The 26190-nt window shown below is 40.6% G+C and overlaps 1 protein-coding gene across 2 annotated transcripts in view; it reads left to right on the forward strand.

Annotated features, from left to right (window-relative positions):
* Positions 1 to 25276, forward strand: part of C11H12orf75 (chromosome 11 C12orf75 homolog) — a 41715-nt gene extending 16439 nt beyond the window's left edge. The window contains exons 2-6 of one of the 2 annotated variants that reach the window (XM_025403402.1): positions 2693 to 2717; positions 19274 to 19309; positions 20078 to 20157; positions 20951 to 20988; positions 24398 to 25276. In XM_025403402.1, the coding sequence (XP_025259187.1) occupies positions 2693 to 2717; positions 19274 to 19309; positions 20078 to 20157; positions 20951 to 20955 (146 nt within the window). In that variant the 3' untranslated portion in view covers positions 20956 to 20988; positions 24398 to 25276. Of the gene's footprint in view, positions 1 to 2692; positions 2718 to 19273; positions 19310 to 20077; positions 20162 to 20950; positions 20989 to 24397 lie in introns of both variants that reach the window. The other variant, XM_025403401.1, reaches the window with a different exon arrangement.
* Positions 25277 to 26190: the final 914 nt, after the last annotated feature.

The raw sequence follows: 26190 nt of genomic DNA on the forward strand, positions 1-26190 counted from the left end.
GGAGCTTCATATGGTGCCAGCCTGGCACCTTTTTAAGTCTGATAAGAAACATTTAAAGGAGCTTCATTGGCAAAATAAAACCTTGATCTCCACAATCTCTAAATTCAGACAATTCCAGGAATCAATTGATTCCAGATCTTTAAATAAACTCTTGCAACCAGTTGCCAGCCAGGAAATCTTGGAATCCACCTGTGACCCGGAAACAACCCTCCCCCATGCCCCCACCACCTTTGAGTTGTCCTGGACCAAACCAGTGTACGTGGTCTAGGTATCGATTGGCGTCTTGTGTCTCCCCACAACATATGAAACCAAGCTGTAGCCTGAGCACCTTCGGCACATGTTCTCCAGACCTTCTGAGGCTGTGTCACAGGCTTTCCTAAACCTTGGCAAAATAAACTGAATTGATTGAGACCTATCTCAATATTTTTTGATTTACATAGATTTTCCTATAGATTCTCATGCTTGACTCTAAAATAAAACGTTCATTTTCATGGGTTTATGGTGGCACTAATCTTTTGTTTATTTTTTTTTCTATCAAAAACACTATGTTGGCAGTTTTTCCTATGTTAAGACTTTTTTTTAAGTTTAGGATTTTTTGGTTTAATAATCTCTGATTCTAAAGCAGTTTATATAGTTTTAACAGTAATGGTGCCACAGAAATGTTTTTCCCTGAAGAAAGGAACTGAATTTATTGCAAAGTTTAGGTTTAGTCAAAGCCTTGAAAGAATTTGTTTGAGACATAGCCTCAATTATCTTTAGGATCAGCTTTTAATTTGCAGTATTACAGATGCAAAATGAATATCACTGTTGGATTGTTTTTGCAATTTGGCAATAATTCCCCCACAGACTTATTTACTTACTTTGTAGCGCATCTTCCTTTATTCTTATACCTCTGTGACTGTGCAGGAATTATTTTAATTTCTATTTAATATATATCAAAATTGAAATATTAACTTAAGTGTGACGTCTAATAACTTAGTGTGCTATTTTCATGTGCCCGCTTTGTGTTAAGTGTTTACATTGTCTTTTTACACATTGTCTTTTTAAATCTTCACAATAACCTTTGAGAAAGATACTCTCTTACCCTCATTTGACATAAGGGAAGTGAGGTTTTAAGAGGTTAAAGGATGTTAAATACCGTATATCTTGTAAGAGTTGGAACCCAGTACTGTGCCTCCCGGATAAAGATATTGAGAGGAGGAAATGTGGGCAGAGAATCTGTGAGAAGTAATGGGGATGGGCACCGGAAGAGATGGGCTGTCTTTTTCACATGGGTGGTGTATTAGGGTTCTCCAGAGGGACAGAACTAATAGGACAGATATATATATAAATATATATATATATATATATATATATATACACACACACACACACACACACGCAGGAGAGTTTATTAAGGAGTATTGACTCACATGATCATTAGGTGAAGTTCCACAATAGGCCGTCCGCAAGCTGAGGAGCAAGGAAGCCAGTCCGAGTCCCAGAACCTCAAAAGTAGGGAAGCCACCAGTGCAGTCTTCAGTCTATAGCTGAAGGCCCATGAGCCCCTGGCAGACTAGTGGTCTAAGTCCAAGAGTCCAAAAGCTGAAGGACATGGAGTCCGATGTTCGAGAGCAGGAGGCATCCAGTATGGGAAACAGATGAAGGCCATAAGACTCAGCAAGTCTGCTCTTTGCACCTTCTCCTGCCTGCTTTATTCTAGCTGCGCTGGCAGCTGATTAGATGGTGCCCACCCAGATTAACAGTGGGTCTGCCTCTCCTAGTCCACTAACTCAAATGTTAATCTTTTTTGGCAACACCCTCACAGACACACCCAGGAACAATACTTTGCATTCTTCAGTTCAATCAAGTAGACACTCAGTATTAACCATCACAGGTGGGAAGCCAATGGGAGCAGACTTAAGAGACACATGTGACTCTTTTTGGAACTAAGCTCGTGTCTTTGAGGCTTCCTAATTCATTTAGCTCATTGCTTGCATTGGTGCAGTTTGACTTAACCATGCCATGCAGACATCAACGTAGAAGGTGTGTGGCTTAGAAAAAAAAATGTTTCTCGAAGTCTGCCAGTTTTGAAATTCATAAAATGGGAAGTTGGGTTAACATGATCAGTAAAATCTTTTTGAGAACTGGCACCGTGTAATTTGCAGGAATTCTTAAAGATGGGCGGAATAGATTCCAAAGCTAAGATTTGAAACTTAAACTAAATTTGAGATTTAAGATTGGAATTAGAGGCTGGGTGCAGTGGCTCATGCCTGTAATCCTAGCACTTTGGGCAATCAAGATGGGAGGATTGCTTGAGCCCAGGAGTTGGAGAGCAGCCTGGGTAACATGGTGAAACCCCATCTCAAGAAAAATTACAAAAATTAACCAGGCATGGTGGTATGCACCTGTATTCCGAGTACCCAGGAGGCTGAGGTGTGAGGATCACTTGAGCCCAGGAGGCAGAGGTTGCAGTGAGCCGAGATTGCATCATTGTACTCCAGCCTGGGCAACAAAGTGAGACTGTGTCTGGAAAAAAAAAAAAAGATGTGAATTTTATGATTTTCTGCCCTCCTTTCTCTGTTTTTGAAAAAAATTTTAAACCCATTTTCTTGTCTCTTCAGGAATATTACTGTATTTTGGTTAGGTATTAGACAACATTTTTGTAGCAATACTATCACACCAATACAAACCTATCTTCTTTTTTCTCTAGGCCCTGCAGGAGCAGCCAAAGATGTGTAAGTATTGAATATTAATGATTTTATAAGCTGTCTTTCTGAGGAAGTTGCTGTTTTTCATGATTATGACATTCAGATCTCTGTGGGTATGGCTGAAAAGACATGGAAATACTTTGTATGTAATGCACATGTCAAGATGATCATTTGGTTGTAACTAAAGTGCTATTTGGAGAACGTTCTTTGTGCTTTTCATAGCCGGGCACTTTAAGGATCTTAAGAACGGGAAACGTTGAATTGTGTTTCCATCCCAACTTGTGTTTTTTTTTTTTTTTTAGTTAAAAGCAAGTGATTATAGGAGAAACAAGCATGTAGCTCCTATGACTGTGCAGTGTTTTAGAGTTAGCTGGGGAGGAAAGACTGGGGCCAAGCAGTTACCAAGTACACATTGAATTTTTTAAAAGTTGATAACTAGATATTCAAATGAATATATAGGGCCATTCAACATAGTCACCATTGAGCTATCTTTAGAGCACAGTACATTTAATAATGGGCATCTCCCTGTGGAGAGATCAGGAGCTCAGGAGCATTCAGGATTTCCATGCCCCCTCTCTCTGCATCCTCCTGCCTCTAATCTAGCTATAGCAAGGACACTGCAGCAGTTCACTCTTTAAGACGATTTCTGGTTACCCAGTGAAGGGTGGGATCAACTGGGTTGGATGTCAAGACTGATTCACCACCCAAACTGGTTTGGATGTCAAGACTGATTCACCACATCTCAGGAGGGTACAGAAAGATGTATTACTCACATGAGGCTTTCTGGGGAGAGCAGGGAAGCCATCCAAATGGGTCTGGTTTTTATTTTGGTTGGAGAATGGACTGGGCTGAGGCTACTTATGAATGGGCAGAGGTTTGATCTTCCTGCTGGCACAGGGAAGAATTGCCCCCACTTTCTTATTGGCTTACACTGATGTGGGGCGAAAGGGGAGTGATGGGGCTTAAAAGCCGTCCATGGTCAAATATCAAAGATAGGGCCAGGTGCAGTGGTGCACGCCTGTAATCTGAGCACTTTGGGAGGCCGAGGTGGGTGGATCACTTGAGGTCGGGAGTTCAAGACCAGCCTGGCCAACATGGTGAAACCCTGTCTCTACTAAAAATACAAAAAATTAGCCAGGCGTGGTGGCGGGCCCCTGTAATCCCAGCTACTTGGGAGGCTGAGGCAAGAGAATTGCTTGAACTGGGAAGGTGGAGGTTGCAATCAGCCGAGATCACACCACTGTACTCCAGCCTGGGTGACAGAGCCAGACTCTGTCCCAAAAAAAAAAGAAAAAAAAGGAGTCAAACTTTATTTCTTACTACAAAGAATTTAGAGAAGATGAGAATGGGATTGTAAAGCTTTCTGGGAATTAAATATTTGAATATGCATTTTTAAAATTAGGACTTTAGATACAAAGGAAGCAGTAGTCGATGGCTTCTAGCTCCTGGTTGCCGTGTTGGAGTTTATTACCCAAACATTTAGCGACAGCGAGTTCTGCACCCTGACTGTATTCCTATTATTGCAATATTTCGATCTCTCCTTCAGTCTCTCCCTTTAGTTTCTATATGTGTGGCCACATTAATTTTCCTCAAGCACTGCCCTGCACTTGTGTAGGACCTCTGCTCAAAACCTTTCGATTATTCCCATCGTCCTCTGGACTGAACCCAGGATTTATTAGGAGTAGGAAGAGCATTTATGTTTTAGCCTCAAACTGACTGGCTCGCATGGTGTGGGAGGAGATCCTGCAGTGGGGAGCGAGCAGAGCCCAGGGCCGGGAGGGCTGTGCAGAGCTGCTCTTGGCCACTGTTCTCAGGGGCTCCTGCGACCTCATGCTTCTTGCTCCTGTCATTGTGTTTTGTTTTACCGTGCCCACTGCTTGGAATGGCCCTTTCCCTTTCTGTTTATAGAAATGCCATCTGTTCTGCAGGGCTTGTGTGTTATCCTTCGTGAGAAGTATTTCCTGGCTCTCTCAGCTGCATAGCATGTCTTTCTCCTCAGAACCTTCACAGCATTTTGGACCTTTCTTGTGAGGCATTGTGTTGCGTTTATATCATAGTTCTTCACATTCTTGTCTTTTCTCCCTTGGGGATTGAGAGTGGGGAAATGCCTTACCCATTTTATTGTGCTCTAGAGTTATTCATGTCATGCTTTGACCATAGTTTGTGTTGAATAAATAGTTGTTGAATCAGTTCCATCATTGCTCTTCAAGGACGGAGTGATTTCATGACATCTTTCTTTTTCTAATAAAATTTAGTGATGATTTTGTCAACAGAATTAACTGTTCCAGGATGTGAGATGCCATGTAACTACTTAACTATTTCACTATTTAAAATCCCGAATTCTTCAGATTTAGGTTTTCTATGACTGTACCTCATTCTATGTCCTATAACTTTAAAATAAAGTAATTTATTAAATAAATGACCTTTTAAAAACAAATGCAGTCAATTTAACTGGAAAAAGTTAAAGAACATTATAATATTATTTTTCCTTACACAAAAGGTATATTCAAACATGTTCAATTTTTTAACTGGAAGCTATAGATTTATAAATCTTGACTATAGTATAGGTGATGCCATGAATGAATGACAAGCTAAGAAATTAAGATGACTTAATTTTTTTGTTATGCACATTAAATTTTTAAAAAATCTAAACAGACTGATCCCAAACCAGAAGAACTGGCCAAAGTAATAGAATAAGTATTGAGAGTAAAGAACTTTGAAAAGGGGAAACACAATATTATGCAGACCACAGAAAACTCTTTGTGGGAAAATGGTAGTTATTTTTGGAAGCCAGAGATACTATATATTTAAAAAATCAATTCTCTAGGAAAGGTCTGCAATTTTTACTACTACTCCTTTTTTTTATTTATTTGCTGCTTTCCATAGGTGAGAAGTCAGTATATAATAACAAATAAAATTATGTATCTGTCCTGAAGTAGGTCACTGTCTACTAGGGACCAAAATACAGTGTGGTAAGTGCTAATTATTCCAATATTCAGACTTTAATGCTAGTCTTGGAATTGAAGAATGAACAAGAGTTCATGCAGAAAAGGGGAAAAATGGCAACCCAGGGCAGAGGACAAGCATGAAAAAAGGCATGGGAGTGCAAGAAGACAGTAGGTCTGAGAACAGCCAACCAGGTGGTATCCCCTGGAGCCTGTGGTACAGTCTGGGCAGAAGTGAAAGATGAGGTTGATGGGCAGGCCTGGCTTGTGAAGGGCCTTGGGTGCAAGGCCAATAATTGTGCTTGTTTTTTTTTTTATGCATTCAAGAGCTGATAGAGATTTTAAGGTGGAGGAATTAAATGATTATGTTTGAGTTTTAGGGCAGTAACACCCAAAGCAGTGTGACACATAGGATGAGGGAGGGTGCAGGCACAGAGGAATAATGGAAGTGAGGCTACAAGAGGGTCAGATGGCAGAGAGAAAGAAGAAATGATGCAAACAAGGTGCATTAGAAAATGCAATTGATAAGATTTGTTTAATGACTTAATGGGGAAGGAAAGGAAAAAAAAAACCTACCATATCTGAGGATAATGCTGCAGTCAAACTTGAGCCAAGGGAAGAGATGGCTGATAGTCCAAAGAGGTCATGGGGGCTGAAGGAGGAAGGGAAGTCATTGCGTGTGGCATGATGGCCACATTGGTCACCCTGGGGACTGTAGTTTCAGTTGAGCAGTGTGAATGATAACCAAGTCGAAGTGGAAGTGAACCAGGTGCGAGGAAGTGGAGAGAGTGATGTGGGTCTTTGGTTTTATGCTGCTTGACAGTAAGGAATGGAGGGATGTTGGTGGCTTTAAGAGGAGGCAAATTTTCAAAATATACTGTGTTATAAAAATACCAAGGAAATTTGGAAAGTACAGGAAAGTATTTTTTAAGAGAAAAATTCAGTTAGAATACCAGAGACAATCATTATGAACATTTTACACTTTTCTTCAAGTGTTTTTTGGTTATTTGTTTCTGCCCAATTGTGAGTGTGGTTGATTTTGTGTATTGAAGTTTGTTTTTCCTTTTGTCTTTTTCTAAAAATTATTTTTTGGCATGGAGGAGGCATGGATATTGCTGTAGGCTAAAAGGCAGGAACCAGGAGAGTAAGAAAAAACTGATGGTAGTTTGGGGAGTGGGTTTTTCTCTGGTGGTGGAGAGAATAACGATGTACATAGGTCCTACAACAGGCTAGAGAACTCAAAACCTAGCTGGGTTCACCTTCAGAACTTGAAAGCATGGTTGACAATGTCTAGAAACTTTATCATCATCATAAGAAAAGCTTACATGTGTATCAGAAAACAAGCCTTTCTTTTCCTCTTTCTGTCTCTTTGAAATTAAATCACAGTGCAGTAACACACTGAACAAAACAAAAAAAGAAGTGAATTCAAGGTAATGACATTCGGCTGCTTTCACAAACCTGCGAACATCAACCATGTTCTTATTTTAGTGTGGCAGATTCTCAGCTATTTGGCACCAATAGGCTGCGTTGGGATATTTTTGGTAGGAAATGGCAGAAGCCCAGTTTAAACTGGCCTAAACAAACAAACACAAAGGAATTTATTGGCATGTGGTGTGGAAAAGCTCCAGGGACTTGGCTGTAGTCACAGCTGGATCCAGGTGATCAAACGACAGGAAGAAACTCTCTTCTCTGCTTTCGTCTTCATTCTTAAGCAGCTTTCCTCAAGTGGTGACAAACAGGACCAGTTTATATCTTATCATCTTAGTAATTCCTGTGGAAAAAACAACTTCTTTTTCCTTGTAGTTTGATGAAAAGTCCTAGGGCTGGGCTTTCCTGGCCCGTTGGGGTCGTGTTCCTGTCTCTGAATCAGTCAGTGGGCCAGGAGAATGTGGGGTTCTCATTGGCCAGGCTGCGGTCATGTGCTCACCACTGGAGCCAATCAGTATCATTAGCCCCCACCTAACCGGATGGCCAAAGAGCGGGGGTAATTCCCCACAGAAAAATTGGGATGCCGTTACCAAAAAAAGGGGAGAAATTGTAAGTGGGCCAGCTGGAATTTAATTGAAAACATTTTTTCTTTGTAGATCAATTTTCGTGTTCTTAAAAAAGTCTTGATTTAAAGTTTAAGCAATATTTATAAGAATATTATGACTATGTTTCAAATAAGAAACAGTATTAAATAAGTTGACTCAAATATAATATTTGCTGTTGAAAATAAAAAACTATAGCCACTCAATGTAAACAATGTAATTCAAGTACTTCTTTCACTTAAAACATGTACAGTGAATTTTATTGAGATTCTTTCCTTGGCAAAACTATTTTATTTTTATGGAAGGTAGCAAATATAAAGAAAAATGTTTTGGAATGAAATAACATAAAACCCATTGGCAATTTGTTTTTGTTTTTGCGTTTGGAAAAAAGAAATGATGAATCTCTTATGTTGAGTTTCTTGGGATCCTTTATACATTTCCCATGTCTAATGCACCCATGTCAGCTGGGCCCTCTCTGCCCCTCATAGATACAGACCTGAGGTTGTCTGATGGGCTCTTTTCTCATCCATGTACTAGGAGGGGAGACTGTCTTCTGAGGGTGAAGAGGATGGGGTTGAAGTAGCATTGGAAAAGCCCGCATTTTGGAAGCAGAGAGACCTGTGTTTAAAATTCCCTTCACCATTTACTAGGTGTGTTACATCGTGTCCTTAGTATAATTATCTGTGAAATTGGGATAATGTAATAATTGTGCAGGGTAATCATCTTCATCATCATCATTCTTACAGTAGTAGCTAATCTTTACTGAGGACTGTGCACCATATACTGATTTCCAGCATTTTCTGTACGTTATCTCCTTCCATACCCATGATAATCTGATGGGCAGAATAATGATGTTTCATTTTACAGGTGAGGAGATGGGGAGCACAGAGGGCTGAAGTAACTGCTCGAGGGACAGATTACAAATACAGCATATTTAATATCCTAGGAAAATACTTGGCATCATGCTTGTTGCCCCTGGTGAATGACAGCTAGAATTATTAGTTTAAAATGTTGTTGAAAAAAATTGGCAGGGCCTGTGACATAAATACTTGATGGCCGAAGACCCAGCATATGGAGGGCCTTGCTGTGGTTAGAAATCATATATTCCCATTGATAGCTACGATGAGATTTTCCTTAGGTAGGACCCTGTGAAATAGGATAGGAAGAGAGAAAGCAGATGGACGGATTCATCCAGGGATGGAGAGGAATAGGTGGTGAACAGCAAGTGCTGCAGAAATATTTGACTGCAAACGCATGCTAGGGAGAGAGGGAAAGGGAAGCGCAAGGGGCTGATGGATGGGGAGGACGGGGAGGGATGGATGAACCGGAACTGATGATGCAATAAGAAAGGCTTCTTGGGAATGACGGGACTATTGAAAGGAAGATTTTTTTTTTCTACCTAGGGAGTGGGATTTTCTACTCTAAAATGTGGTAAAATTGTTCGAGGAACTAAGCTCCATGGAGCAGCCATGGGAATATGTTAGCAGAGCAGCACAGAAGCTGTTAGGATAGAATAAGTCAGCAAAATGTGAGGTGAGAGGTTGGATGGGTGATTTTCATGAATTTTTTTTTTTTTTAGGCAGAGTCTTGCTCTGTTGCCCAGGCTGGAGTGCAGTGGCACTATCTCAGCTCACTGCAACCTCCGCCTCCTGGGTTCAAGTGAGTCTCCTGCCTCAGCCTCTCAAGTAGCTGGGACTACAGGCGTGTGCCACCATGCCTGGCTAATTTTTGTATTTTTAGTAGAGACAGGATTTCGCCACATTGGCCAGGCTGGTCCCGAACTCCTGACCTTGTGATCCGCCCACCTCGGCCTCCCAAAGTGCTGGGATTACACGTGTGAGCCACTGTGCCTGGCCGTTTTCATGGATTTTAAAATTGACCAAGATAATGGTGCTCAGAAGGAAAATCTTTGGGTCAGGGTCAAAATCTTTGGTGCACTGGGGACAGTTGTGACAGGGTTTAGGCTCCAGAGAGGAGAGGTTCTGAGTGAAAATGAAATGGTCCCACCTGTAAGAGCTCTGTGGGGAGATGAGGAGCATGCTGGCTCTATCTCCTGTTAGGTGAAGCTGGGATAGGTGAGAACAAGATGCATATTCTTGAGGTTTTGAGAAAAGTGGTGCCAGCAAGGAAAAGCAAAATTTCTTAAGGTAAGGAGATGAAGCGTGCACCCTTGCCTTATAGCAAATGATGCTTTTACAACCAATTCTGAAATAATTCCTAACACTGTGTGCCCCTTAGTAAGAGAATAACGAGGAGGAGAGCCAGAGAGGACAGGGAATTTGCAGTCCAGCTCTTGATCCCTTGCTTCTGGACAAAGAGAAGTTGAAAGCATTCCTTTGAAGTGAATGTTACTCATGTTCTCCAGCCATACACGCTGGAAGAAAGAAAGGGACTCATATTGGCCAGTGGGCTCATCCAGGGAGAGAGATCAAAAGAAAACTGTCCAAAGAAGTTTTGGAATTGGGAAGAAATGAATGATATTAAACACAGGCCAAAATAGCCAATGGTAAAACATAATTCATTGTGTAATTAAGGGTTTGCTAGAATGGATTGAAACCACCCCAAGGGGCAGGAACCAGCATGAAAACATGTTATAAAGAAAATTAAATAATTTTATTTTATCTGGAGAATTGTAGTGTAGATGGAAGTAAACACAATCAATTAATAAACCTCTTCCAGAAGGTTATCATGAATGATAACTGGAAACAGATCGGGAAAACCATGGTCTCCAGGGTTTCCATATTCAATTTTTACTGTTTACGAATCAAAATGAGTTTAGCCTGTTTAGTGACACTGCAAATATGGAAAAAGAAAAGACTACAGGCCTTTTATTTTTTGCTTTTTGCTTTTTAGATCAGCTCTAATAAGAATAGCTACATATTTAGAACATTTTTCTTGATGAGTAAGTAAAAAATAAATCATTTCTTTGCCACATGACTTTGTTAATTCCAGAAGCCTAAGGGAAGTAAGAACTTTCTGAATTTTCAGGCAAGTTGTAGCAAGGATGACTCGGGAGATGCTGTTTCGAGTGGCTGGCTGCTACCTAATATTTGTCATCTGTATTTGTCCTTGATCATGACATGGGTCCATTATTTCACTGTTAAAATCTTTAGGTCACTTAGGATAGCTGTTTTATACAACCCAGAAACTACGTAAATATAATGATGAAAAATTTTGACTGCCACATATTACTAAGAAAAAGATAGAGATTCCTATTTTATGTATTAACTTTGGATAAGGTTTCCCGTAATGAAAGTGATAGTTATTGATAAGATAAATCATAGTAATGTAAAATGATTGTAAGGTTTGGGTGTTCCATACACATATTTGGTTTAAATAGGCATGCAAAAAATACATTAATTAAAAAAAAAGGCCAGGTAGGTGAAAGCCCACCCACCCCAAAGAGCAGCCACAGAAACACAGTCGTTTTAGAGGCAGCCCACCTTCCAGAACCCCGGCCTGCAGGAAGGTGGAGCTTATTTATCATTAGAGAGACATTCAGTGTCTGGTTCGTTCAGAAAAAGTCTGTGACCTTAGTGTAAAACAGAAGGGTGCATAACTACCCAGAGAATCTGGATCAGCACTGCTATTCACCCTGAGAAGGGTAAGAAGAGCACCGGGCTGGTTTTAGCAAGTTCACAGTAAGTGAGCTAGAAGTGGAATTAATAGAAACTGTCAGACAGAGGAAACCCGAAGCTATCCATCTGTAATCTGAGTTGCAGTGGTTGCCTTTGGTCAGTTGCTTTTATTTCTTTTCTTTTTTCTTTTTCTTGCATGCCAAATGTCAAGCCAACTTTGGTAAGGTACATATGACTAAACAGTATCTTACTATACAAGAGTGAGTCGTGTTTAAACCATCAACTGAGGATTTATCTTTTCAACAATCCCAAAAGACGTTGAAAGTGGGGAGAATATGAGTTATGGGGTCCACCTTGAATAACACTTGTTTCTGCAAACAATTTTATTAACGCTATGAGTGAAAGTCTGAGTCAGAGCCCTGTAAGTGTGTGACCTTAGGCTAGGAGATAATTATGATACTCAACGGGTGGCTTGATCCTCGACTCATTCTTTCTCCTTGATCACCTGTTCTTTGATAAAAGAAGCTACATTTTTTGCTAACAAAAGACCTGATTTTAATTGAATGCCCAATGTATTTTGTGTGTGTGTGTGTGTGTGTGTGAGAGAGAGAGAGAGAGAGAGAGAAAAGGAGAGAGAGAGAGAGAGAGAGAGAAAGAGAGAGAGAGAGACTTGCTCTGTTGCCCAGGCTGGAGTGCAGTGGTGCGATCATGACTCACTGTAACTTCAACCTCCCGGGCTCAGGCAGTCTTCCCATTTCAGCCTCCTGAGTAGCTGGGACTACAGGTGCAAGCCAGCATGCCTGGCTACTTTATTTTGTATTTTTTGAAGAGACAGGGTCTCCCTTTTTTGCCCCAGCTGATCTTGAACTCCTGGGCTCAAGATATCTGTCTGCCTCGGCTGCCTGAAGTGCTGAGATTACAGACGTAAGCCACTGTGCTGGGCTCAGTGAATTTATTAAACCTGGTCCAAATTGGTGAATACATGGTTCTATGGTTCTTAGGGAACGTTCTCGTGGTTTAAAAGGTCTTATAGCTAAGCGTGGTGGCGCGTGCTTGTAGTCCTGGCCACTCAGGAGGCTAAGGTGGGAGAATCACTTGAGCTGAGGAGTTCGAGACCAGTGTAGGCAACATAGTACAAGAAAATATACGTTAGCCAGGTGCGGGGTGTGCGCCCGTGGTCCCAGCTAGTAGGGAGGCTGAGGTGGGAGCATTGCTTGAGCCTGAGAGGTTGAGGCTGCAGTGAGCTGTGATTGTGCCACTGCTATCCAGCCTAGGCTACAGAGCAAGACCCTGTCTCAGAAAAGAACAAAACAATAATAATAAATAAATAAATACAGGGTTTTCCTGATAAGATGGTATTTGAGGTTATGATTAAAAAATATTTCACTCTTACATTTTTTCAAATGTTGCATTGCTTTCCACAAATTTTTCAAATGATACAGATGATGAGAAACAACATTGTCTTGATACCAGAGAAAGCAATTTACCAATATGTTTTCAGTCATGCTTACCCTGGAAAAACGAGCTTACTATACAAGTTTATTCTTCAGAGTAGTGGCTCATATGTAACTAGAACACGGAATCACTGCTCAGTAAAATTAATGTAAATCCTTTAGTACTGGCTTCCTCCAGCACTCTTTGGACTCCAGAAGTCAGTCTTCCTTCTAAGATTGGCTCTGGGCACAGATGTAAAGCAGATGTTGTTTCGACCAAACCCCAGCCCTTGGTTCCAGTCCCTTCCCTTGGGTCTTCCTTCCCCTTTCACTTCTCTAATGGAGTTAATGTCTAGCACAGGTCCCCCAGCAAGAGCAGTATTTGTCTTGATGTGCCATGTGCTTGTTTCCAGATTACCCTTGATCCCTTGGTACTTTGGGCTAGTTTCTCTTCCCCTGCATTGGCACCAACGTTTGACTCCATGGTTGTGAAATTGGAGAAGTCCTGAGAAGCCTCAATTCTTGGGGCCAGGCCAGAAGAAGTGGGAGGGAAACTGGTAGAATTCACCTTTTACTTTTTGTTTTTAGGTGATTTGGTTTATGGCACCTGATCCCTTATCTCCTCTAACTCTGCATTTTGGTTCTCCTGGTATAAGCCTTATTTTCAAGGTTTCTTCCCCATTTATAGTAGGTTAAGGGGTATTCTTGTTGTCCCCAAGTTGCTTCTCTCCCATTTTCCAGTTTTTAGTGCGTTGGCTTGTGGGTGTCTGGGCGGTGCTTCCTGAATTATGCCGTCCACCCCAGGAGGCTATTATTTATAAGTGGATTACTACTGGCTGGGCGCAGTGGCTCACACCTGTAATCTCAGCACTTTGGGAGGCCAAGGCGGGTGGATCTCTTGGGGTGAGGAGTTCAAGACCAGCCTGGCCAACATGGTGAGACCCCATCTCTACTAAAAATACAAAAATCAGTCGGGCGTGGTGGTGTGTGCCAATAGTCCCAGGTACTTGGGAGGCTGAGGTAGGAGAATCACTTGAACCTGGGAGGCAGAGGTTGCCGTGAGCTAAGATCGCGCCACTGCACTCCTGTCGGGGAAACAGAGCTAGACTCCTCCAGAAAAAAAAAAAAAAAATTACGATCATACCATGAGCGAGTTATCCTGGTTGCTGTTTGTCCCCTTGCTCCTTTTCTGAGGGAGAAAGATTACGTTTAAACTGAGTTTGTAGAGATATTTGGACCAATTAACTCCCAAAGAGTGTGATCGAGTGCAGCAGCACAGCTTGACCTCTTTTCTAGTTTCAGCCACCGTGGACTGGCCTCATCTTCACTTTGCTTATCTCTTCCAGCACAGAATAATTCAATCTCCAGGCCCTGCTCTCTGAGGGAAGATTCTAGAGGGTGAAGTCATCTCATTCCTTGCTCTTACTGATCTGCATTAGGACTGACTGCAGAGACTAGGGCCTTGCTGCCTCCTTCTGAGGCTCTTCTGGGCCCTATCTGTGGCTGCTGTTTTCACAAGGCTGGGGAGGGTGTGGCTTTGTATTCTGCTCTCCCTCCCCATTTCTTTCTCTGGTTTGGGGGACAAATTTTGCAGTCCATCAGCAATCACAGCTGTAGACCATGCAGTGGTTACTGCCCTACAACTGGAGTTTCTGGTCAACTTAGTGACCAGAAAAGAAAATAATCGCATCCTTGGTAAAGAACGGAGTGGCTCATCCAGGAGCTTACGTGGCTGTGGATGTTCTGGCCTGAGCGTGACCATTTCCAGCAAGACATTCTGGATCCTCAGAGCTGAGGAAGGAGCAGACACTATTTTTATAACTTTTGAAACCTAACAGAAATCTACGTGTGCCTACAGTGATGTGTACCTGTAAATGTAAAATGTATTTGCCTTTGATTTGAATGACATAAGCTACCTGTGGGCACCTCAGTTATCCCATGCCCATCAGAAGCTCCTTTTGGCACTTAAGTGTCTAAGAAAATATTGACAAGTGAATTATTATAATTACTAGTTTTTGAGATGGGGCCTTGTTCTTTCACCTGGGCTGGAGTGCAGTAGCATGATCTCAGCTCACTGCAACCACTGTCTCCCATGCTCAGGTGAACATCTGGGCTGCCTCATCTTAGATAGATCTTTTATTTATTTATTTATTTTTTTGAGACTGAGTCTCTATCGCCCAGCCTGGAGTGCAATGGCGCGATCTAGGCTCACTGCAACCTCTGGCTCCCAGGTTCAAGTGATTCTCCTGCCTCAGCCTCCCGAGTAGCTAAAATTACAGGCACACGTCACCATGCCCAATTAATTTTTGTATTTTTGGTAGAGACGGGGTTTCACCATGTTGGCCAGGCTGGTCTCGAACTCCTGACCTCAGGTGATCCGCCCGCCTCAGCCTCCCAAAGTGCTGGGATTAAAGGTGTGAGCCACTGCACCTGCCCTGTAGATCATTTTAAGAAATCAATGTACCTTTTTCACTCACAAGAGGGAGGCTCTTGTGATCCTTCCACCGCCACCTCCTATAGCTGGGACCACAGGCGCATACCACCACACCTGGCTAATTTTATTTTATTTTCTGTGTTCTTAGTAGAGACGAGGTCTTGCCATGTTGCCCAGGCTGAAATTATTAAGGCAGGTAAAATCTTTCAAAATAAGGAGTTTTGTGGGGGGAAAAATGTATGTTGATTCCTTAAAATGGTTTCCATATGGGGCACCCCCTATGTTTGGATAGCCAGGGCATTATTCAAAACTTGAAAACTTGAGAACAAGGATTCAAATCCCAAAGACTTTAAGTTTCTCATAAAAGTGTTGAGTGATAAAATAAATTTAGCATCCCAGTTTTGAATGGCCAGAGGATAATGTCCACTTCTCTTACCAAGAAATGACCTTTATTGAAATGAGTCCCCCACACCAGAAGGTGTGCTTTTTAGACTTTTTAGACTATGGAGCCTAAAAGCCTAATAACCTGAGGCAATTGCATTGGCCTGTCAGGAGTTTGGCTTAACATGTCCGGGCTTTCCTTTTACCCGGCGTCTTTGTTGCTGTGTATTGACCCATTTTTTTCCTTACGCTAAAGCTTGTGCAGTTGGGGCAGGACCACGCTACCCCAGCAGGTAGGATGCCCGTGTCCCCTTGAACACTGGCTGGACAGCATTTGGTTCTCTCTCCAGGCAGCTCAACACAATGGCTTGGACCTATCCTTCCACAAGAAGAGTTGGTTTAGACCAACCACCACTTTCTGATTTAACCTTAGTCTGGACCTGGTTGTCCAGTTGAATAGATTCTAATGTAACTGCTCATCAGAACAACCTTTGTACCTGCATACAAATGACTTATGTGGCAATTTGACAAGATCTGCAAAGATTGATGGTCCCTGGCAGCTGTCAGAGGTTGTTTCTCATGCTGATGAAACAGGCTAGGAGTCTTCTACCATCTCATTTCCGACTTCTCTTGAGTGGGATGATACAAATTGGAGAGCTCCAGCTACAGGAAGGTACATGTTTCTCTAATGCAAATTAGCATGGGCCCACAGTGCATGAAGCAGGAATTAGGATCACACAAATCTGGGTTTGAATTCTGGCTCTATGACTTAGCTTCGTAACTTCGATCATGCTACTCAGTTTTTCATTTTTAAAATGTGAGCAGTACTGGCCTTGCAAGATTGTATGAGGATTAAATGAACTAATATAATAGAATTAGCAGAGTGCCAAGTATAGTTACACAATCAGGTTGAGAGATGGAGTGATGGTCAAAGCTTTTGCAAAAGCAGTATGGAGGTGAATTGCCCACTTTAGGAGAAGCCACTATGTTCGTCTTTCACAGGAAGTGTTTTTGACTTTTCCATCTTTCTACCTGAGAAGGAGAGTGGTGAATCAGAATATGGAGCATGGCTTTGGTGCCAGGTGGATGGGGTATGGATGTTGGTCATACTTGCTAGTCTTGTATGTTTATGAATTACATGGCTTTCTGTACCTGGTTCCTCAGGCCCAGGCTCTCAGAGCTGTTGTGAGGAATAGCATGGATGCACGTGCAGTGCCCTGCACTGTGCCTGACACACAGGAGGGACTCATGAATGACATCATTGTACCCATGGAGTCCTGGTCTCTAGTCCTAGTGTTGTAGAATAACTGTTTGTGGAAGGAATGGATGAAGTGACAGTCTTATGCATGGAAGTGTGTATGCAAAGGCAGGCTTTACAACTCAGTGGAAGGTTTAAAAGAGTAGACGTCTGGCCGGGCGCGGTGGCTCATGCTGGCAATCCCAGCACTTTGGGAGGCCAAGGTACACAGATCACGAGGTCAGGAGTTCAAGACCAGCCTGGCCAACATGGTGAAACCCTGTCTCTACTAAAAATACAAAAATTAGCTGGGTGTGGTGGCACGTGCCTGGAATTCCAGCTACTTGGGAGGCTGAGGGAGGAAAATCGCTTGAACCAGGGAGTCAGAGGTTGCAGTCAGCCAAGATTGCACCACTGCACTCCAGCCTGGCGACAGAGCAAGACTCCATCTCAAAAAAATAAAAATAAAAAAAGAGTGGATATCTTATAAGGCTTTATAGGTGGTATTTTTTAAGATTTGGCACTATATCTGAAGCTTAATTTATTGTCAAATAAATATGGCAACTACATTATCCTTTCCTGCCAGTTATACGTGTAAGGTTGTTGATTAATTTTATAACGGAGAACACAGATTGAGTTTTAAGATATTGAATAATTTCACAGGAGAAAGTAAATGACTATTTTCCTACATTTGGGAAAGTGAAAATATATTTTAAAACCTTGAATATATCCTTAAGCACAGTTAAGCAAAAGGGGAAAGAATTAAAATAAACAAATTTGTAAATGGATGTGAAAAGAATAGTTGTGGCAGGAAATGTGTGGCATAAACGACCAGTTACACACAGGTTCATGTGATCTCATGAGAAAGTTAATCACTCAGGACCAAAGTTAACAGTTCTTATCAGAACTTATCTTGAACGAGTTTGTCCTCATCATTTCTCCATTATCTATACTAAAGGATTATAAATCCATTTTAATTAAAAGTAGTGAACAACACTTTCTTATACCACATCAATAAGCATAACACCATTAGTACAACTTTGACACTTTCGAATTAAAAAACGATCCAGCATGAACAAGAGGTGAATGAAGCTGATAACCATCTGGTGCATTTAGGTTATATGCTCAGTTTGGGTGAATTTGGTCTCAAGATGGATTTTGTACTCTCTTGCAGTATTAGCTGTTCACGGCCAGCGTTCACCAGATAATTGTTAAATCTGCACTTTCCTTCTTTATAGACTTGGACTTGCTGTTCCAATAAAGCAAAAATCTCATGCACATGTATAGTCACATTTGAAATATCACAACTTTTAAGTGGGTAAAATCAGAGTTAAGACAGTCTCTGAATCAGAAGAGTCAATGACGTTTAGATGTTTGCAGTCTGCTTTTTTCTCAACTGAAGCCCCTTAACATTACAATTTGAATTCAGCCAGATACATTGGAATCTTGTTGAATTTTTTTTCTTTCAGAAAAGCAACTTATGTGTGCCAACTAGTGCTTCAAGGAAAGTGTCCTGATTCTCTTAGAAATATGCCAAGGAATTCTGGTAGAATATGGACTCCTTTTTTTTTTTTTCTTTTTCTTTTTTTTTTTTTTTTTGAGACCAGGTATCCCTCTGTTACCCAAGCTGGAGTGTAATGGCGTGATCTCTGCTCCCTGCAACCTCCGCCTCCTGGGTTCAAAGATTCCTGTGCCTCAGCCTCCTGAGTAGCTGGGACTACAGACATCACCATGCGTGGCTAATTTTTGTATTTTTAGTAGTGATGGGGTTTCACCATGTTGGCCAAGCTGGTCTCGAACTCCTGACCTCAAGTGATCCACCCGTATCGGCCTCCCGAAGTGCTGGGATTACAGGCATGAGCCACCACACCTGGCCTGCATTCATCTTAATGCAAGGAGAGAATCTGTGCATCTTAAAGTAGTGATCCCCTCTAAATGTGTCCTTTTAAACATTTTCCCTGTCTTTGCAGTATATCATGTATGAAATGGCTCATGTTTTTAGATAAAAATAAATCAAATAGGCATTAACTCTTTTTGCACTGAAGAAATCTTTCAGTGCCTATAGTTGTGCCACTGAAGTGTCAGAAGAGATCTAAAATCATGTATTAGGTCTGGAAGAGACCTGAGGGGTCATCTGGTCAACCAGCTTATTTTACAAATGAGACACAGGCTGGCAGCTCGCCCACAGCCTGTCTGTCACACAGGGAGTAGGTGGTACACACACGACGATAACTCAGGCTTCTTTCCAATTTCAGCTGCCCTCAGTTTTCCATTTCGTTTGGCAGTTGTGCATTTTGGCATTTGCTGTATTCACACATTTTGGTTTGTAGGAAATTACCAAGTTTTAATGTATGAACGATTGAGGTGAAGGCAGAATATTGTCACAGAAACACTTGATGGATAGTTTTGCTCCTCTGCTTAAGTCTGATGGAAACACTTGGAATAAAATTGACTTTAACTCAGTAGTCCCTTTTTCTCATAACCAAAAATGAAGTCCCCGACTATGTAACCAACTGTCTCATAGCAAATGTTTCTGACCTTTTAGAACAGAAGAATCCATAACAGAAGATGACAAGAGGAGGTATGTTTGGTGTTGCAGCTGGCTTTAGTTTGAATGGTTTTGGCCATACCTCATGGATTTAACACACTGTAGCACATTCCCAATAACACAGATTCCTCCAGGAAAACTATTGGCACAGAGAATACAGGTAGGGGCATATGGTCTGAAAAAGAACTTGCCCAGGATTCATCATCTTTCCTCCTTCCAAGCAAACTTGGTTTTTGTTCTATGCATGTGGCATGTGCTAATTTTCATCCTACGACGTTTGGGTGTGCTCTTCTCCGTAACTGGACGGCTTCCCTTCATTCTCTCAGCCTTCCCTGTCCTGCTACTTCTCTGATTAACTGCACTCCACCCTCATTTCTCTCTTGCTCTCTCTGCCCTCATTTTATATCTCCCTATTAGTAAGATATCTTTGTGTGTCCATAATGCCTATTGTCATACCACGTTGACCACTCTGAATTCTTGATAAATGTTAACTGTAACATGTCACTGTATAATATTTAATACTATACTAAATTGTAACATCCCAAATTCTTTTCTTCTTTCTCATTACAAGTAAAATATCTAAAAATTCTAACGCAATACATCTTTCTTTTTTTTTTAAATAGCTTCTTTTTAACCTAGGAAACCAATTATATTCCCAAGGGCCATAATATTCTAGATTCTACTTTTGAAAAACCATGAGCTATTTTAATAATTATGTATTTGTTTGGAGTACTCCATGCTTCTGTTGCTTACTGTAAATAGATAGTACCATTTAAATTGGTTTGATTTCTTTTTATCAAGAAACTATGGAGGAGTATATGTTGGCCTACCATCTGAAGCTGTCAATATGGTGTCCAGTCAAACAAAGACAGTCCGGAAAAGTAAGTGAAATCATGTGCTACTGTTTTTCCGTTCTTATTTATTTTTGTGTTTTATGAAAAAGCATGAAATTTGTATTTCGGCTTGCTTGACTCAATCTATGTATTGGCTATAGTGAACCATGTATAAGTACTGTCTGTTCATTGCAGTCATTGGTTGAAATGGCTACCCACATGGTAAGAAGAATTCTAGAGCATAATTTAGCTTTTATTTGTGGTTATGCTCCATATTTTTAATTTCTTGTTAATTTTAGTGATGATCAGTGTGAAAATGAAAGCTAATATTTATGTAAGTTTATGGCGTTTTCATAGAACAGAAAGGTAAATTTCTGTAATATAAGATGACTGACTGATAAGCAATCTACTGTTTAAAGGAAAAGTAATTGCCTATTGCATAATTAAATGAAATGAGGCTCCATTTTCTGAGTTTTAATAGTTAGCAATTATGGGGCCAGTGAAGTCCTTTTGACTGATAGGCACCTTTTGATTGATTGATAGCTTCTTGCTCAAGGCAGTTTTTAAGTGAGGCTCATGGTAAACAATGCTGATTTACAAAACCACTGTACAAGGTATTGTCTGATGTATAGTTTTAAATGACTATTAATATGTTCGCTTTATACTCAAGGCTATATGACATTATTTTTAACATACTATATTTTTTCCTCATTGTTCTTCCCATACTTTGTGATTTAGACTAGCAAATACTTATATGTCATTACTGTTTACAGTTCTATAAAAAATTAGAATATGTTATTTATAATCTGAACATTCAACTTTTCTTAATTTTCTCTTTAAGATTAGAAGAAAATAACATCATGACTCAAGAATCAAGAGGTAGTGTGTATTTTTCTAAATAATTCTATATATTTAGACTTGTTGATGAATGGACTGTAGATACTATTTGCTCTATCTAAGAAATCCTGAACTGAACTTCACAATTTAAAGAAGGGGTTTCATCCTATAGAATTGAGTGTGTTTTATTGCAAAGAGGTGAATAATCAGATCAATTTTCTTTCATCTACTTTTTTTCCATTTCATTTTGTTAAAAATGAAACTTAATTTATTTAGTAAGAGCAAGCTAAGTGTCTACCTAAAACGTTGAGATCTCACCCTTCTTCACTGCAAAAATCTTTGAGGGCCTAGGACTTGAGAAATGGCAGGGAGAGACCAGAGAGGCTAGAACTGGGAATTAGATTAGAATCGATTTTAAGTGGTATTAGCCAGTGGTTAATACACAGAGAGGAGATGTGTCAGTACCAAAACTCCAGTAGAGATGGGCAATCGATCAATTAAGTCCCAAACACTTAATATTGATTCTAATCTAACTGAACAGAGATGTAATTATGCAGGAAGGAATAGTAAGAATCAGAGTATAAGTTAACAGATTGGTTTTACAAAACACATTCAATATGGAGACGACGAAGAGCTAGGAGTTGGAATTATAATAAGACAAACAAGACTAAGGACAAGAGAAAAATAGCTTTCATTTATTAACTGCCCTGCATACCAGTCTCTAAAAGATGTGGAGCAGCATTTCCATACAGACAAAGAATCTTCGTTCACTGGATCCAACAAGGGTCCAACAACACATTCCATGCTGGGCTCCCCACTGTATTTCACTCTTGCTGAATGACACGCAACCTCTTTTGAAGCCTCCAGTGATTAGGAATGTCCTATCTCCTGAGATAGCCCATTCTCTTCTGGAAGTCAGGCAGCCTTGGTTTTGAATTCAGGCTCTCATTGACTAACTGGGCAAGTTCCTTCCCCTTTATGACCTCAGTTTTGTTATCTGAAAAATGGAGCCAATGCTTAAACTGAAGAGTTGTTGATCGGATTAAATATGAAATAAATGGTAGCATCTGCTATCATCATTGTCATCACCACCATACTATTAATTTTTTTAATAACCAAAGTCTAACCATTGGCAGACCAAAAGCAAGACTGATTTGATACTGAACCAACTTCTCGCCCAGGGCCAGTACTAGATTTGCTATTTGGGATGGGGTGGGATTACAGACTAATTTCACAGGTAGAGACAAACAAGCTTTCCTGTTAGAGAAAGGAGACATAGAAACTGTAACCCGTTTCTTCCTGACAAGAACTTAGAACAATCTTTGGGTAGCTACATCTTTGAAGATTTTCTCATCAAGGCAACATTATGGAGGTTTATCCCCTCGTACCCATGAACACAGGGTGTTCGGTTTCTTTTTGGGAAGTCACTGGAGAGTTTCTATTTCTAGTATTTTTAACATAGTTCTAGCCCTCCATATAGATTTCTGAGTTCCCTGCTAGTTTTCTCCTATGCAGAAGTACTTTTATTATTTGTATCAAATAGAAAAGGTAAGTCGAAACCAAGAATATACTGCTGTTTACCCTCCTGGAAACAGAATGTATTTCAAAAAGCAAGGGAATAGAGAGGAAAGAGGTGCTGCCTAGATAGCTATCAGGAGACTGGGCAGCTCTGCTACCAGCACAGACCTAAGATGAGTCCCTTAACTTCCCTCAGCTTGTCTCAACCACAGTTTTCTCATGGGAGTGTTAGACACGATGATTGCTCACCCTTGTGGGTGGATCTGAAGTTCGCCGGTAACACTTCAGCAGTAATCCTGGTGAGCAAGCTCATATCACTTTAGGTAGCTAGCTAAAACATTTCTTCCTGTTCATGGCTGTAAATATATAGTATTTTATTGCCACCCCTCTCTTATCTCAATTTTCCCCGTTCTTGAACTCTTTCTTTTTTTTTTCTATTACCTTTACATTTTATTTATTTACTTATTTTTTATTTTTATTTTACTTCAAGTTCTGGGATACATGTGCTAAACGTGCAGGCTTGTTATATAGGTATACATGTACCATGGTGGTTTGCTGCACCTATCAACCTGTCATGTAGGTTTTAAGCCCTGTGTGCATTGTTTGTCCTAATGCTGTCCCTCCCCTTGTCCCCCACCCCCAACAGGCCCAGGTGTGTGATGTTCCCCTCCCTGTGTGTTCTCATTGTTCAACTCCCACTTATGAGTGAGGAAATGTGGTGTTTAACTCTGTCTCTAAACAATTAGTTTGATCCTGGTCTTTCTGTAGCCTCCTTTGTATTATCTGAAAAGTTTTCTAAGTTGATAAGCTGCCCATTTTCCTTAGATGCTAAGCATCCATTGTGGTCCTTATCTGTGACATGTCTGAACTCATGGCTTTCTAGGCCTTAGTTGTCGGGCAGAAACCCCGATGAGAAGACTTCAGAAAAGAGATGTTTCATGGAAAGGATTGGAGACACTTTTGTTGTTGTTGTTGTTTGTTTGTTTTTTACCTAACATGTGGACTCTCTCTGAACTAAATGCACTCAGTGATCAAAGTTGATTTGGTTTGGTTGATTTTGAAACAAATTGAGGAATTATGTCAGAATCTCCTAAAGTTACTTATGGCCGGGCACGGTGGCTCAAGCCTGTAATCCCAGCACTTTGGGAGGCCGAGACGGGCAGATCACGAGGTGAGGAGATCGAGACCATCCTGGCTAACACGGTGAAACCCCATCTCTACTAAAAAATACAAAAAACTAGCCGGGCGAGGTGGCGGGTGGCTGTAGTCCCAGCTACTTGGGAGGCTGAGGCAGGAGAATGGCGTAAACCCAGGACGCGGAGCTTGGGTGACTCCAGCCCGGGCGACAGAGCGAGACTCCGTCTCAAAAAAAAAAAAAAAAAAAGAAAAGAAAAAAAACATTACTTAGGATGCACATGTGCAGTTTCTTCTGCAGATGAAAGTTATACCCACTTAGATGTGCAGAGTACTTCCAGCACAGAGGGGCTTAAGTGATGCTTCTCAGGTGACAGTGGGTGGCCTGGCTGCATCAGAATCCCGTTGGGGAGTGCCGTGTAATGTGGAGGGCTAGGCTCTCCCAGGAGGTTCGGACCAAGTAGGGAAGGGATGGAATTGTGGCCGAACAGTCTCTATTTTTAATTTGGATGACGTTAATATAATGCAGCTAGGTTTGGGCATTGCTTATCAAGATGTATTTTTATTGTAAGTTTGTAAGTCTCTTTTCCTACCCAACTTTGCTTCTTTATATAATTATCATCAGTGCTTAGCTCTACACTGGCCACATAAGTCTTAAATTAATATTGGGTGGATATTAAATAGGTGCTTTACTTAAAAGAAAGTCAGTAAATAACTTGTAGGCTTAAGGCTAATATATTTTTTAACCTAAGTTGTACCCGTTTGCTCACTCTTTTCTCCTCTTCTGTTGTTTCCTTAGCATGCTCATCAATTTGGAAGGAATTTGGCTCCGTGGGACATTGTAATGTGCACAGACATTTCCAAGGAAATTCTAAACAGTCACCCTTCCCTCTTGCATTCCCCTAAATCTTAAGTGTATACATAAAACCCTGGGTACATATTGTTGTGGTAATAGAAGGGAATTGGTTAAACAGTACACTTTATGGAACTTTCTGTGGCCCCCTACGAAAGACAGGTTAACAAACTGTCATGGAGGCTGCTGTTGCCTAGCCAGGGCTGCTGCATTTTGACATTTCCACCGTGGCCACTCAACACATTTCATGGAGGTCATGTCTTTTCACTGATACTTTTTGATAGTTTTTATATTACAAAATCCTTATTCTATTTATAACTTAAGATGATAAGGCACTATAAATGAATGACCTAAAATAATATATTTGTCTGTTATCTTTCGCTATTTCTACTTCACTTTAATTTTTAGCTGTAAAATTGGTAAATGGATTCTTACAACTATCTCTTTCTGTTTTTTACTATTTGGTTTTCAAATTTCATTTAAATGTCAGAATTTCCTTTTTAGGAACAATGTGTATTTCATTGCAATATTTAAAAATAAACTCAAATTTGCATGCCATATGCACATTTTGATTACATTTTTATTTTCTTTCATGAAAGGCATGTGCAACTACAAATACTTCATAGCCATTGCGTTGCTCATTCTATGTCACGGTGTCTCTTCATTATTAGTTCTCTAGCTGTTTTGAAGGACTTGGTGATGGATGGTTAGTGGGATATCTGGAAATTAATTTGATAATGATTTGTGTATCTACGTAGTACTACAATGTAAATTACTCAATTTCCCAATGTATTTCAACAATTAAAACATTTTTATCCCTCTTCACTTACATTACTTAATTATTTTTCAAAGAATACTTAGAAGTCATACATGGCATTGTGATGTATAGATACATTATATAAATATATAAGGATAATGTATAAACAGATTACTATGAAAAACCAAGTTTTTCACAGGAAGAAAGACATTATCTTATATATTTGGTCTATATGACAACCACAGGGACATCAAATTATCAAATTGATAAAAAATATCAAAGCTAAGAATTACTAAGAAATTATCCTGATACACACATTCCTGTCTCATGTTTGTAAGTCCATAATGGTATTTAGGTGGAATATCAGCAGTTTGACCTATTAGGGATAACAGATAGATTGACTTTTTTTTTTTTTTAGATGGAGGCTTGCTCTGTCGCCCAGGCTGGAGTGCCATGGTGTGATCTCAGCTGTCTGCAACCTCTGCCTCCTGGGTTCAAGCGATTCTCCTGCCTTAGCCTCCCAAGTAGCTGGGACTACAGGTGTGCACCACCACGCCCGGCTAATTTTTTGTATTTTTAGTAGACACAGGGTTTCACCATGTTGGCCAGGCTGGTCTTGAACTCCTGACCTCAGGTGATTCACCTGCCTCGGCCTCCCAGAGTGCCGGGATTATAGGTGTGATCACTGCACCTGGCCATATTGACTTTTAAAAAACTTTTAATTTTGAAATAATCTTAGATTCATAGAAGCACGTAAAGATTATACGAAGAGTTCCTGTATGCGCTTAACCCAGCTACTTCTAATGCTGATCTTACATGACCACAGTACCTTTGTCAGAAGAAATTAAACATAGGTACAGCATGGTAAACTATAGCCTTTAATTGGATTCCATCAGTTTTTCTACTAATGTCCTTTTCGTTTGTTTCAGGATCAAATCCAAGATTCCATTGCATTCTGTTGCACTTGATCATCCTGTCTCCT

The sequence above is a fragment of the Theropithecus gelada genome, chromosome 11 (assembly GCF_003255815.1).
Source record: "Theropithecus gelada isolate Dixy chromosome 11, Tgel_1.0, whole genome shotgun sequence".
Classification (NCBI taxonomy): domain Eukaryota; kingdom Metazoa; phylum Chordata; class Mammalia; order Primates; family Cercopithecidae; genus Theropithecus; species Theropithecus gelada.